The following is a 14,184-nucleotide window of genomic DNA, read 5'->3' as shown; positions in this document are numbered from 1 at the left end:
TGACCAAATAAGTCAATTTTTGTCTCATCAGTCCAAAGCACTTTGTTCCAAAATTAATCTGGCTTGTCTAAATGAGCATTTGCATACAACAAGTGACTCTGTTTGTGACGTGAGTGCAGAAAGGGCTTCTTTCTCATCACCCTGCCATACAGATGTTCTTTGTGCAAATTGCACTGAATTGTAGAACGATGTACAGATACACCATCTGCAGCAAGATGTTCTTGTAGGTCTTTGGAGGTGATCTGTAGGTTGTCTGTAACCATTTTCACAATCCTACACATATGCCGCTCCTGTATTTTTCTTGGCCTGCCAGACCTGGGTGTAACAGCAACTGTGCCTGTGGCCTTCCATTTCCTGATTTCATTCCTTACAGTTGAAACTGACGGTTTAAACCTCTGAGAGAACTTTTTGTAGTCTTCCCCTAAACCATGATACTGAACAATCCTTGTTTTCAGATCTTTTGAGAGTTGCTTTGAGGATCCCATGCTGTCACTCTTCAGAGGAGAGTCAAAGGGAAGCACAGCTTGCAATTGACCACCTTAAATACCTTTTCTCATGATTGGACACACCTGTCTATGAAGTTCAGGGCTTAACGAGCTAACCTAACCAATTTGGTGTTGCAAGTAATCAGTATTGAGCAGTTACATGAATTCAAATCAGCAAAATTACAAGGGTACCCAAATTTTTGCACAGCCAGTTTTTCACATTGGATTTAATTTCATACAACTAAATACTGCTTCACTAAAAATCTTTGTTCGGAAAACTCAGTACTCAGATGTTCCTAGGAATTGAAAGACATACCACTGTTATCTTTTTTGTTGAAAGTAAATTATTATGCAGGCTGAGAGGGGTTCCCAAACTTTTTCATATGACTGTATATTGTATTCTTGTTAATGAGGAGAATCCTCTGGGTGACTTTTAGGGTAACGTCTAAAGTGGTAGTCTCTGCTGATGGTATTAAATATAAAGGGTTTTCTGCTTATTAGACAATTGTTGACATCATAAATAGTCCTACAGGAAATTTATTATATATGTTGGAAATTATGTTGCTTTTGTTTTTGGCACCTTACATCAGCATATCTGCAGTTGTTTCAAAGCTAAAAGAATCGTGTTTTGTTTACAGTATTAAAGTCTATTGAAACTATAGACCAGGCTCTGACAAAAGACAATCCAGACAGCCTTTATGATGCTCTGCGTTCACACAGCATTGGCCTCCGGAATCTTAACTCCCAGAATAAAGACTGGTACCTAAAGCAGTTGTTAAATATGCGTACAGCTAAGCAAGAGGTAAATAATCTTTTGGCTACTTTATTATTGTTTTTGTTGTTGTTATTATTACTATTAAAATATTTACTTTTTTTTCATGTTGAACTTGGTCAGTTTTAGTAACTTGTTGAGTGTCTTACATCATGTAGGATGCAGAAATTGAAACAGTAATAAGTAACAGTTTGGCTTCCTGTTTCCTTCTTTTCACTGCCTGTTTTGTGTATACAGAATTTCCCTGGGGACCTATTGCAAAAAGAAGAGATCCAGAGTGGGGTGGATTTGGCTAATGAAGATGCAATACAATATAGGAAAAGTAATAAACCCATCTGTTTTTACTTCTCCTTATTTCATTATTCTCTTCAGCTGAATATCAACTGGACTATACTCATTTATTTACATTTCCTAATTTCTTATTTGTTCAGTGCTAGAAGCTGTACAGCGCATCAATGCTGCAATTAGCAGGGGAGAGGCAGACAAAACTGTGGAAGAACTGATGAACCCTGAGGCCAAACTTCCCCAGGTCTATCCCTTTGCTGCTGAACTATACCAGCGTGAGCTGGCCACACTTCAACAACAAAGTACAGAGGTAACAAATGTCATCAAAGAATATATCCATCCATCCATTCAATAAGGAATATTCTTAGTTTCTGACCTTGTAACCTTGACTGGACTATCTAAACAAAATTTAGCAAAAAGCAACCAACTTTGGAGGAAATTCCAGTCTTGTCATTGGTCACACTCCCTTATATGAGGTAGATATACAGTGGGGCAAAAAAGTATTTAGTCAGCCACCAATTGTGCAAGTTCTCCCACTTAAAAAGATGAGAGAGGCCTGTAATTTTCATCATAGGTATACCTCAACTATGAGAGACAAAATGAGAAAAAAAAAATCCGGAAAATCACATTGTCTGATTTTTAAAGAATTTATTTGCAAATTATGGTGGAAAATAAGTATTTGGTCAATAACAAAAGTTCATCTCAGTACTTTGTTATATACCCTTTGTTGGCAATGACAGAGGTCAAACGTTTTCTGTAAGTCTTCACAAGGTTTTCACACATTGTTGCTGGTATTTTGGCCCATTCCTCCATGCAGATCTCCTCTAGAGCAGTGATGTTTTGGGGCTGTCGCTAGGCAACACAGACTTTCAACTCCCTCCAAAGATTTTCTATGGGGTTGAGATCTGGAGACTGGCTAGGCCACTTCAGGACCTTGAAATGCTTCTTACGAAGCCACTCCTTCGTTACCCAGGCGGTGTGTTTGGGATCATTGTCATGCTGAAAGACCCAGCCACGTTTCATCTTCAATGCCATTGCTGATGGAAGGAGGTTTTCACTCAAAATCTGATGATACATGGCCCCATTCATTCTTTCCTTTACATGGATCAGTCGTCCTGGTCCCTTTGCAGAAAAACAGCCCCAAAGCATGATGTTTCCACCCCCATGCTTTACAGTAGGTATGGTGTTCTTTGGATGCAACTCAGCATTCTTTCTCCTCCAAACACGACAAGTAGAGTTTTTACCAAAAAGTTCTATTTTGATTTCATCTGACCATATGACATTCTCCCAGTCCTCTTCTGGATCATCCAAATGCTCTCTAGCAAACTTCAGATGGGCCTGCACATGTTCTGGCTTAAGCAGGGGGACATGTCTGGCACATGCAGGATTTGAGTCCCTGGCAGCCTTTGTTACTTTGGTCCCAGCTCTCTGCAGGTCATTCACTAGGTCCCCCTGTGTGGTTCTGGGATTTTTGCTCATCGTTCTTGTGATCATTTTGACCCCACGGGGTGAGATCTTGCGTGGAGCCCCAGATCGAGGGAGATTATCAGTGGTCTTGTATGTCTTCCATTTTCTAATAATTGCTCCCACAGTTGATTTCTTCACACCAAGCTGCTTACCTATTGCAGATTCAGTCTTCCCAGCCTGGTGCAGGTCTACAGTTTTGTTTCTGGTGTCCTTTGACAGCTCTTTGGTCTTGGCCATAGTGGAGTTTGGAGTGTGACTGTTTGAGGTTGTGGACAGGTGTATTTTATATTGATAACGAGTTCAAACAGGTGCCATTAATACAGGTAACGAATGGAGGACAGAGGAGCCTCTTACAGAAGAAGTTACAGGTCTGTGAGAGCCAGAAATCTTGCTTGTTTGTAGGTGACCAAATACTTATTTTCCACCATAATTTGCAAATAAATTCTTTAAAAATCAGACAATGTGATTTTCTGGATTTTTTTTCTCATTTTGTCTCTCATAGTTGAGGTATACCTATGATGAAAATTACAGGCCTCTCTCATCTTTTTAAGTGGGAGAACTTGCACAATTGGTGGCAGACTAAATACTTTTTTGCCCCACTGTGATTACCAATTACCCTAACTTGAACATCTTTGTGATATGGCAGTAAAGCATCGGGAGGAAAACCCTAATATGTATTATGAGTTTGGGGGGTTTGGGAAGCATACAAACTCCACAAGACTGAACTTGATTTGAACACAGGACACTACAGCTTTTAGCCTGCACCACTACTGAGTGCACTAAGAAAAAGTATCACAATATTAGTATAATCTATACATACATTCATTTTAGGCCTTCAACAGAGTCTGTTATGAGACAAGTGTATGTACTTGAATTATACATTTTATTATTGCAGCAGTTTTCTAGAAATGTTATAATTAAAGAGTGCAAACTTTACAAAAGAAATCTATAAACTTCAACTCAATAATTTAGTAAGCTGTTAACTATTTAACTAATTCAATTAGTTTGAAATGGAGATGCTGGTTTCTGCATGATTTTTATCTTACTTAACTTGTTAAAAGTGTTAATGAATGTAAGTGTTAGTTATTTACTGTTGCTATATTATTTCAAAATATCTGCAAGTGGTCTGAGCCTGTATTGAAGGGAGAGTGCTTGTGCACGGCCTACCCCCCCCAATACAGCTCTAATATGGACCAATTAATGTAATGTTAGTGAAACCACGTATAATTGGGCTGTTTCTCCTTGGCAAGTGGCTTTCTTCTTATACAATTCATACACAGTATTGCTGCATACAGTGTCACAAAATGTTTCCCAGGTCTGCGGTTCAAAGTATACATAAACTCGGGACAAGTATGTGACAGGAAAAGAAATTTACTATAATAGTAAATAATATAATATAATATATAATTATATAATATAATAATATAGATAATAATACTATATAATTAAAAATAAATTGAAAAGTGAATAGATGGTAATACTTTGAAATAAACAGTAATAAGTAAACAATAACCATAAAACAAATAAACAAAAGTAGTGACAAATGTAATAAATATACAGTATAAACATTCGCTACTAGGGGCAAATAAGTGGTTGGGAAGCACAGAGTCCAGAAAACCAAGAGGCAGAAGCTATTGTGGTACTTGGCAGAACTGGTTTGGATGCTACAGTACCTTTTGCCAGATTGATGTGGAACAAAGACATTTATTGGAGGGGTGGGAGTGGTCTTTCACAATGCTACAAATTTTGTAGATACAATGCTTTACAAAGGTTTCTTCAATGGTGGACAGAGATGACCCAACAATCTTTTTTGCAGTGTGCACTATCCGTTATAGGACCTTACAGTCAGAGACACTGCAGTTGGTTAGAATATTTTCTCTGGTGCCCCTGTAGAATGTGGTGAGAATGGAAGGAAGGTAGTCTTACTTTCTTCACCCACTGAAGGAAGTGGACATGCTGTTGCACCTTCTTGGCTATGAAGATGGAGTTAATTGACCAAGTAAGGTCACTTGCCCGGTGTGAGATCTGGATGGTCCAGTAGGGTGTGGACAGCATGGGTATTCCTGAAGTCAACAATCATATCTTTCATCTTGTCCACATTGAGACAGATTGTTGCACGTGCAGCAGTCTGCGAATCATGTTATCTCCTTTCTGTAAGCCTACTCATTTCCATTGCTGATGAGACCTACCAGCTTTGTGTCATCTGCACAAACAGATTAACTAAAGTAGTTCCATAAGCGCTTTTTTGTCTTGGTAGAGTAATATATATTGCTCTACTTTCCCCTATTGTATTATTAGTATGTAGCCTTAGAATGCCTAATCTCACAGACTTACCACTGTTTATAAGGTATTACTTTATATAACTTATCCCCACCTTCCCTTCTATATCTATAACCTCAGGCAATTAGATGTAGTAAAAAGACAAGCAGAAGTTAAGTTACACATAAAATAATGTATTATTGATAATATTCATAAATAATAACAAAATGCAAAGTACATTTGAATATTGGCAACCATACAACCTGATTAAATGGTGATATGTAGTTCAGGCGACACGCACACTTGTAGTTACTTGAATGTCTCTTTAGTTAAGGCATCATTGGTGCTCAGCTTTCAGCCACATGTCTGTTCAAAATGGCTGCTGAGCTGTGCTCTTCATTGTGTTGTCTTCATCATCACAGGTTAGCAAGAGAGATACTTCTTCATCATATGTTGGTTGGTAAGAGAGAGATACTTCTACTTCATCACAGGTTGGCAAGAGAGAGAGAATGTGGTTGAACAAGCCAATTTATAAATTCTCTGTCCAACCCATACAGCCAATAGGACATCATGATACTTAAAGCGTCTGACACAAGCCAATTCCAAACAGCCATACCTCAGACCAATGGGGAAATACAACATCTTAACACCTGCCCCCAAACTATATGTTAAAGTACTGTACAGCTTAGCCTATTTGCGGGGGTAGAAATGACTTTAGCAAAGAAACACTCAGCAAACTGGTTTAAAACACATCCCCCAAATCCTGTTGTAAAATTCAAACAGACCCATTCCTAAGGGGGGGCGGGGGCGAACACTAAATTACATTGCTGTGCCTAAATTACAAATAAAGACATACAAAATATTCATCAAGTTATATGTAAAATCTCACATCACAACAGAGCATATGATAATCAAGGCATTTACAAGACAACCCAATAGACTAGATTATCTTGAACTGTAAAAACCACACTAATGGACTAAACATGCTTGTTACATTAAAGAATAGTTTTTAATCAAGGTAACTTTAACTTTTAATGTCTTGTTCCCTACCTATGAATAAATGCCTTCTCGTCCATTCATAACAGTTTCACAGAGTGCACACACGAGGTATAACTACATGAACTAAAGAAAAATGTTTTTAACCTGGCAGCTGATATGGCTGTTATTGTCGGGCCATATCATATTCTGCTAGCATCAGGTGATAAAACCAAGAACCAAATCATGGTGAATAAGTAGTAAACATAGTACACTCTCTCTTACACAGACCATCTGAGACCAAAGTCAACCTAGCATGCAGATGGAAGGAAGTCAGAGCAGTGGATAAAGTCCACACACAGTGTGTTAATTCTGAATCTAGAAACCTTTCAGAATATCAGACATATACAAGGAGTTTTTTTTTTAAATAAAAAAAATATATATATATATTTTTTTTTTTTCATTTTTTTCATTTGGCTATATAGGGGTTGCTTTTACATCCAGAGCTTTCAGTTGCTGTAGAGATGCTTTCATCAGTGGCACTAATTAACCGGGCACTGGATGCTGGTGATAAAGCAGCAGTGTGGAAACAGCTGGAGAGCCCAGTGACAGGGCTAAGCAATGTGGAAGATGAGAATTACAAGAGGTAAGTAAGGAGATTTCACTTAATAGATAATAAAGGATTGTAAGGAATGCTGTAAAGACAAAAAAATTCCATTATCCAAAAATATGAAACTTGAATGAGTTACCAGCCTTTCATCTGCGAGGGTTGGCTGTATTGCTAGCATGTTAGGCGTAGAAACAGGTCAAAAAAAGGTTTCCAGTAGTTTCAGGCAAATTTTGTAATTGCATCAATTATTATATCACACAACAAGAAGTATATTATAATTGAGGAAGTGCTGCTGTTTCCTCATTTTGTAAATGCCCTAAAGTGATCTTTATCTGTATCTTTGTTTGTTTCTTCTTTTTCTGGGCATGCTTTTTCCAGGATAGAGAGGCAAGGGAATCAGAACTCATCTGAGACAGCAGTGGACCTAAGGCAGGAGACTTATAGGATACCAGTACATCTTTGAACATTATCATGTACACTGACAGCTGTCCATGTTGAGGTTATTTATTGTGCTACAAGGCAGCCTAACACAGGTGTGGAAAGTAACAAAATACATTTACCGTATATACTCGCGGATGAGTCAGGGCTTGATTTTACCATATAATTTCCGGTATTTTATAATGTCAGTCGTATAAGTCGAATGTGTAACACTCACGCTATTGGTCCAAGAGATTATGATATACTAACGCCCACCTGAGAGAGTAACCATGAAGCACACTCTTTCCCCCCCTATGTATTGTGCCTACGTGACCACATGGTAATAACCCTATTACTATTAACTATTCCAAAGCAACGTTTGCACTGTTTTCTGTTTTTTGTATCTCACACCTTCATACATCTTTATTGTAAGAGCATCCCTTATCTACGATGGATCATTCAGTCAGAAGAAAATATGAAGCTGGTTTTAAATTAAAATTTGTTGAAGTGGCGAAAGAAATTTGTAACTGCACTGCTGCAGTAAAATTCAATGTGTCCGAGAAACTGATGCGAGATTGGAGGAGGCAAGAAAATAAAATTCAATGTGTCCGAGAAACTGATGCGAGATTGGAGGAGGCAAGAAAATTATTTATTTTTTTTTATACATCAAGTGTCGCATTTTTAAACAAGCGTATAAGTCGGTGTCTGATTTTATTAGATTTTTTGGGTTTCAACACCCAAGTTATACGTAAGTATATATTGTACTTTTTTTTTTTTTTTTAACTGTACTTAAGCATATTTTTCACAAATCTGTACTTAAGTAGATTAAGCTGTGGATATTTTCGATATTTATTCCAATACATTTTACGGCAAATATTTTGACTTCCTACTCCACTACATTTGTACATGGCAATGCATTACATTTTACAGTCACACAAATGGTTATTTCTTTTTGAAGAACTTTTTAGTGAAACTTGTGAATCAATATGTAAGCACAAATGAATTGATTCAGCAATGCACCAGAGGAATCCTAAAGCGCGTGTGTGATGCAGTCAGCCTATTTCACTTAGAGTAGTGTTTCTTAAACACTGATGGCTGTTCACATAATTGTGTTGTAAAATTAGCCAAGTCTGTCCAAATGCAAATTCTCTATCGAGTGATAAACTGACTGCTATTTAATACACTATTTGTGCAAGTGCAGTATGTGGAAACAATGCCTTTGATGCATAACTGAGAACTTTCATTTCTGTGTCACTAAAATATAATTATTTCCGCCTTCCATCTCATAATCAGAGAAACAAAGACATTTATACGAAGGGGTTAGAGAGGAGGAAATGACAGACTAGCTTGTGAGATGAAGGTACCATGGCGCAAATTTGAAATTTTGAAATGAAAACGGGTGCGAGTCAAGGAAGTGACGATATTCAGATTTCGTTGGGGATGAATCAATCAAGTGATGGTACATATAGTGCCGTATAATGAAGTTTCAGTGGTCATGGACAACTGGTTGGTTCCTCATTATATGTTTGTCTTTACGGCATACTTTGAAATCTGTCTCTGTACATTGCTGCAGTCATCTTTCCCTTTATCCTGACTAGTCTCCCAGTCCCTGCCGCTGAAAAACATCCCCACAGCATGATGCTGCCACCACCATGCTTCACTGTAGGGATGGTGCCTGGTTTCCTCCAAACCTGACGCCCGGCATTCACACCAGAGTTCAATCTTTGTCTCATCAGACCAGAGAATTTTCTTTCTCATGGTCTTGAGAGTCCTTCAGGTGCCTTTTGGCAAACTCCAGGTGGGCTGCCTTTTACTAAGGAGTGGCTTCCGTCTGGCCACTCTACCATACAGGCCTGATTGGTGGATTGCTGCAGAGATGGTTGTCCTTCTGGAAGGTTCTCCTCTCTCCACAGAGGACCTCTGGAGCTCTGACAGAGTGACTATCGGGTTCTTGGTCACCTCCCTGACTAAGGCCCTTCTCCCCCAATCGCTCAGTTTAGATGGCCGGCCAGCTCTAGGAAGAGTCCTGGTGGTTTTGAACTTCTTCCACTTACGGATGATGGAGGCCACTGTGCTTATTGGGACCTTCAAAGCAGCAGAAATGTTTCTGTAACCTTCCCTAGATTTGTGCCTCGAGACAATCCTGTCTCAGAGGTCTACAGACAATTCCTTTGACTTCATGCTTGGTTTGTGCTCTGACATGAACTGTCAACTGTGTGTGCCTTTCCAAATCATGCCCAATCAACTGAATTTACCACAGGTGGACTCCAATTAAGCTGCAGAAACATCTCAAGGATGATCAGGGGAAACAGGATGCACCTGAGCTCAATTTTGAGCTTCATGGCAAAGGCTGTGAATACTTATGTACATGTGATCTCAGTTTTTTTATTTTTAATAAATTTGCAAAAACCTCAAGTAAACTTTTTTCACGTTGTCATTATGGGGTGTTGTGTGTAGAATTCTGAGGAAAAAAATGAATTTAATCCATTTTGGAATAAGGCTTTAACATAACAAAATGTGGAAAAAGTGATGCGCTGTGAATACTTTCCGGATGCACTGTATTTTGAAACATTACAGCTTGGTGAACTAAACAAATGCAAATTGACAGTCATGTTGTGAAAAATGCTGTTGAAAAAGTAATTGACCCCTTCACATGACACCCAGTCAATACTTGGTAGCAGCACCCCTTTCTGGCAATAACTGCTTGCAGTCGCTTTCTACAAGCTTAGTACTTCTGGATGGAGGTCATTTTTTCCGTTCTTCCTTGCAGAACTGCTCCAACTGGTTAAAGTTTGAAGGCTTTCGTTTGTGAACTGCAATTTTGAGATCACACCACTAAATTTCAATTGGATTCAGATCCAGACTCTGGCTAGGCCACTGCAAGACCTGGATCTTCTTTTTTGTCAAACCATGCTTTGGTTACTTTTGCACAGTGTTTCGGGTCATTGTCCTGCTGAAAGTGGTAGCGTTGTCCGTGTCCCAATTTCATGGCTGACATTTGAAGGTTTTCTTCCAACATCGGGATATACTTCTTAATATCCATTTTTTCTTCACTACATACAAGGGGCCGTGTGCCTGCCCTAGAGAAGCAGCCCCAAAGCATGATGCTAACCCCCACCATAATTGATAGTAAGTATGGTGTTTGCTGGATCATTGTCAGTCCCTTCTATCAGCCAGACAAACACCTTTGTGTTGAGGCCAAAAAGTTCAATTTTGGTCTCATCAGACCAAAGTACATGACTCCAGAATGCTGGACTCTTGTCAAGATGTCTGTTAGCGAATTCTAATCGAACTTTCAAATGAAATTTTTCAGTAGTGACTTTTTTTTGGCAACTCTGCCGTACAGCCCCTCTCTGTGCAAAACCTACGATATTGTAGTCTTGTGCATATCCACTCCAGCTGCAGAGACTGAGCTTTGCAGGTCACTGAGAGTCACCTTAGGATTTGCTCTTACTTTTCTGACTAGTTTTCTTGACATTTGCTTTATTTTAACAGGGCGGTCTGACCTAGGCCGATTCACTATGCTTCCAGTTGTCTTCCACTTTGCTATGATGGCCTTCACAGTGGACACACTGAGGCTAAGGAGCATGGCAGTCTTCTTGGCACCTTTGCCATCTTTAAACTTCTTAATCACGGTGGTTCTCCAGTCATTAGAAAGTTCCCTTGTTTTCATTTTTGTCAGTTTTTGAGGTTTCGCCAAATAAGCCACTTGTACTGATTTCTCAGTTGTATGTCACTAAGAACTGCCCTAAATAATCACTTATAGACCAGTCAACAAGCTAGAGGATTAATTGCTTGATTGTTTACACTTGTTTTTATTACCCTTATTGCATTAACAATCATACAGTCTCCAAGCTATTAGGGGTCGAATACTTATTCAACAGCAGATTTCACTGATATGTTCTTTATCGTTGCAGAATAATTTGATTTTCAGGATATTTTAGTGAAAACATATTGTCCAAGAGGCCCTCATTTATGCAGTATGTAACAGTATGAAACTAAAGATGCATTTTGAAAGAAAAATATTGTCAAGGGTGGCCAATACTTTTTCAACCCACTGTATGTGTGTCCTATATATGTGTGTGTATATGTGGGTGTGTGTGTGTGTGTGTGTATAATATATAATATAAAAAAAAAACGTTCCATGTCTGACTGACAGACAACACACAGACCAAACCACTAGACCTAAAGGGCTGAAATTTTGACAGTGCATTCCTATAATGACATGGATAACTGCTAAGAAAGGATTTTTTTAAATTCCATCCCTAAGGGGTTGAATTGGGTGGCGTCAACTATATCCGTTCTCTTGTCACTGATAAGAGGGGCGAACGACACAGCGCGCATGCGTGGAATGAGGAAGGGGATGTTTCTGTTTCTGCCTGACGGTAAAGTGAGCGACAGCCGTGCATCATTTGTGCGAGCGACCTGATGCTATGCAGTTCGGTCTATAAATGATAACCCTGTAAAAACGACTTAGGTTCACAGCAAATCTTTCATGTGGTCATTTTCATGCTTATGTTTCACAAAAAAAGTCTCCTCTTCTGAAAGTTTCGACTTCAAATATGCCAAAGGTGGTTATTACCAGAAAAAAAACACAAGGATTAAAAAGACCCGCATCTCCGACTCCTGAAACTGACGCCATATTTTCATCTTCGTCAAACCAAGAGTTACACCAGGTTTTACCAACTCAAACACAGAAGAAAATGAAAAAAATGCAGGGCTCGATACACAAATAACATCCGAAAGAATCAAATAAAAAAATCTTCTGAAAAGAATCCTACTGCGGATCGACAAGCAGTTATATATGTGTATATGTGTGTGTGTGTGTGTATATATGTATATATATATATATATATATATATATATATATATAATGTATATGTATATATATATGTATATGTATATATATCCATATTACTAACCGAGAATGCTAAACCGGATGGACGCAGGAACATCCGGCCATGGGCCGTAGCCGCAAAAACACGTACTGCGCAGGCGCCCCAAGAAATGAGGGGCCGCGAGAGGCGGATGAGGGGCCGCGAGAGGCGGACAAGACCACAGAAAAAAGGAGACAAAGAAATGAGGTGCCAAGAGCACAGAAAAAAGGAAAAGGCACAGAAAAAAGTAGTCAAACGCAGGCGCCGCACGAAACCCATTGCACACGAAACTAACACACAAAAAAAAAAAAGACGCTCGCGCACAACAGCAAGGCACACACACACCCCCCCCTTACAGGCACCGGACGGGACACACACAAAGAGGGGGATTCAACAAGCCCCTGGAACACAAAAAGAAAGAAGACGCTCGCGCAACAACAATCCTCACCCCCCCCCCCCACACACACATCAATAAGAAGTGACACCCAAAGCCACATATCTAAAGGAAACATCCATATTAAACATACGTCATCTCAACACCTTCACACTAGGCAGCATAGGTGTCCGCATAGGTGGATCTCCTTACAATAAAGCACTATTAACCGTTCAACTGCAGAAAAGGCTACATATTAACAGTGAGTGCAATCCTCATTATTACTTATCCATATTTCGCATGCTGACGAACAAACAAGTCATGAATACACGGTCACGGGTACAAAACGATTCGGATCGGATAATGGGACCAAACACACGAACACGAATGAAACAACAAAATACACGGCTGCGCATACAACGCGCTTCGGAAACTCAGGGAGAAAAAATGTCTCGGATCAAAAAACGCAAAGCTCAAGTAACCCCGTTACAGAGACGTGCCCAAATGGACAGACACAATGAACGTAGACGCATACAGCGCGCGTCTCAAAGTGATGCATCGAAACAAGCACGATTTCAAACCGAAAGAGCTCGCCGTAGCCGCAAAAAGACGTACTGCGCAGGCAAAATTCATTGGGATTAATGAATGTCATTTGCAATCATTGTCATTCACTTAACTTCCCAGAAGAAACAACTGGCAATACAAATAATGAATTTACATGTTGTTGTCAAAAGGGGCAGATTAGACTGCCTCCTTTACATTCATATCCTGAATATCTACAGAAGCTTCTAACTAACGATGTGCCTGAAAGTAAAAACTTTATGAACTGCATTAGATCCTACAATAGTTCATTTGCTTTTGCATCTACCGGAGTACATATCAGGCCACCAAAAGGCAATGGCCCATACTGCTTTCGCATATGTGGTTAACACAATGCACTATATTATGTCCAAAAAATATTAATGTTAATCACATTAATAACCAGGTCATTTCATTACTTCCTGGAGAGACACGGCTCTTTCTAAGCTCTGACAAAGTTGACTCTGATGACGACAATGAACATCTAAATTTCCCCTTAGAATATTTGAACACTATTAACCCGGACGGATGACCACAACACAACCTTACCCTTAAAAACGGAACAATAATCATGCTATTAAGAAACCGTAACACTAAACAGAGTTTATGCAATGGCACACGGTTAGTCGTCAACATCATGACACACAATGTTATTCAAGCAACAGTTCTTACAGGATCACATGCTAACAATACTGTTCTCATTCCTAGAATTGACCTTACGAGTTCTGACCTAGAATTACCTTTTACATTGAAACGCCGACAGTTCCCCATTAAACCTGCATTTTCCATGACCATCAACAATTCACAAGAACAAACCATGGACAAGGTTGGCATCTACCTCTCTGAACCCGTTTTTGGACATGGACAACTTTATGTTGCCTTCTCACGTGTTCGACGTTCATCTGACGTTAAAGTTATAAATGATCCATGCCAAGGAAGACTCATTCAAGGACAAGACACCATCTTTACTACTAATGTTGTATACAAAGAAATATTCCAATTAAACATTACTCTATGCCAAACACTCTATTTTTTATTTCTATAGGCATCATCCAAACCTGCACACTATTCTACATCTAATTCAT

General features: G+C 39.2%; 1 protein-coding gene across 1 annotated transcript in view; it reads left to right on the top strand.

The window, feature by feature from the left end:
- iqgap1 (IQ motif containing GTPase activating protein 1) overlaps positions 1 to 14,184 on the top strand; it is a 303,190-nt gene that overhangs the window by 135,964 nt on the left and 153,042 nt on the right. Inside the window, exons 10-13 of the mRNA XM_051920214.1 lie at positions 1,124 to 1,287; positions 1,495 to 1,579; positions 1,689 to 1,852; positions 6,729 to 6,889. Coding sequence (XP_051776174.1) covers positions 1,124 to 1,287; positions 1,495 to 1,579; positions 1,689 to 1,852; positions 6,729 to 6,889 — 574 coding nt within the window. The remainder of the gene's footprint in view (positions 1 to 1,123; positions 1,288 to 1,494; positions 1,580 to 1,688; positions 1,853 to 6,728; positions 6,890 to 14,184) is intronic.

This window comes from Erpetoichthys calabaricus, chromosome 17 (genome assembly GCF_900747795.2).
Source record: "Erpetoichthys calabaricus chromosome 17, fErpCal1.3, whole genome shotgun sequence".
Classification (NCBI taxonomy): Eukaryota; Metazoa; Chordata; class Cladistia; order Polypteriformes; family Polypteridae; genus Erpetoichthys; species Erpetoichthys calabaricus.
Note: the sequence above shows the minus strand (reverse complement) of the source record. Positions and strands in the feature narration are given on the sequence as shown.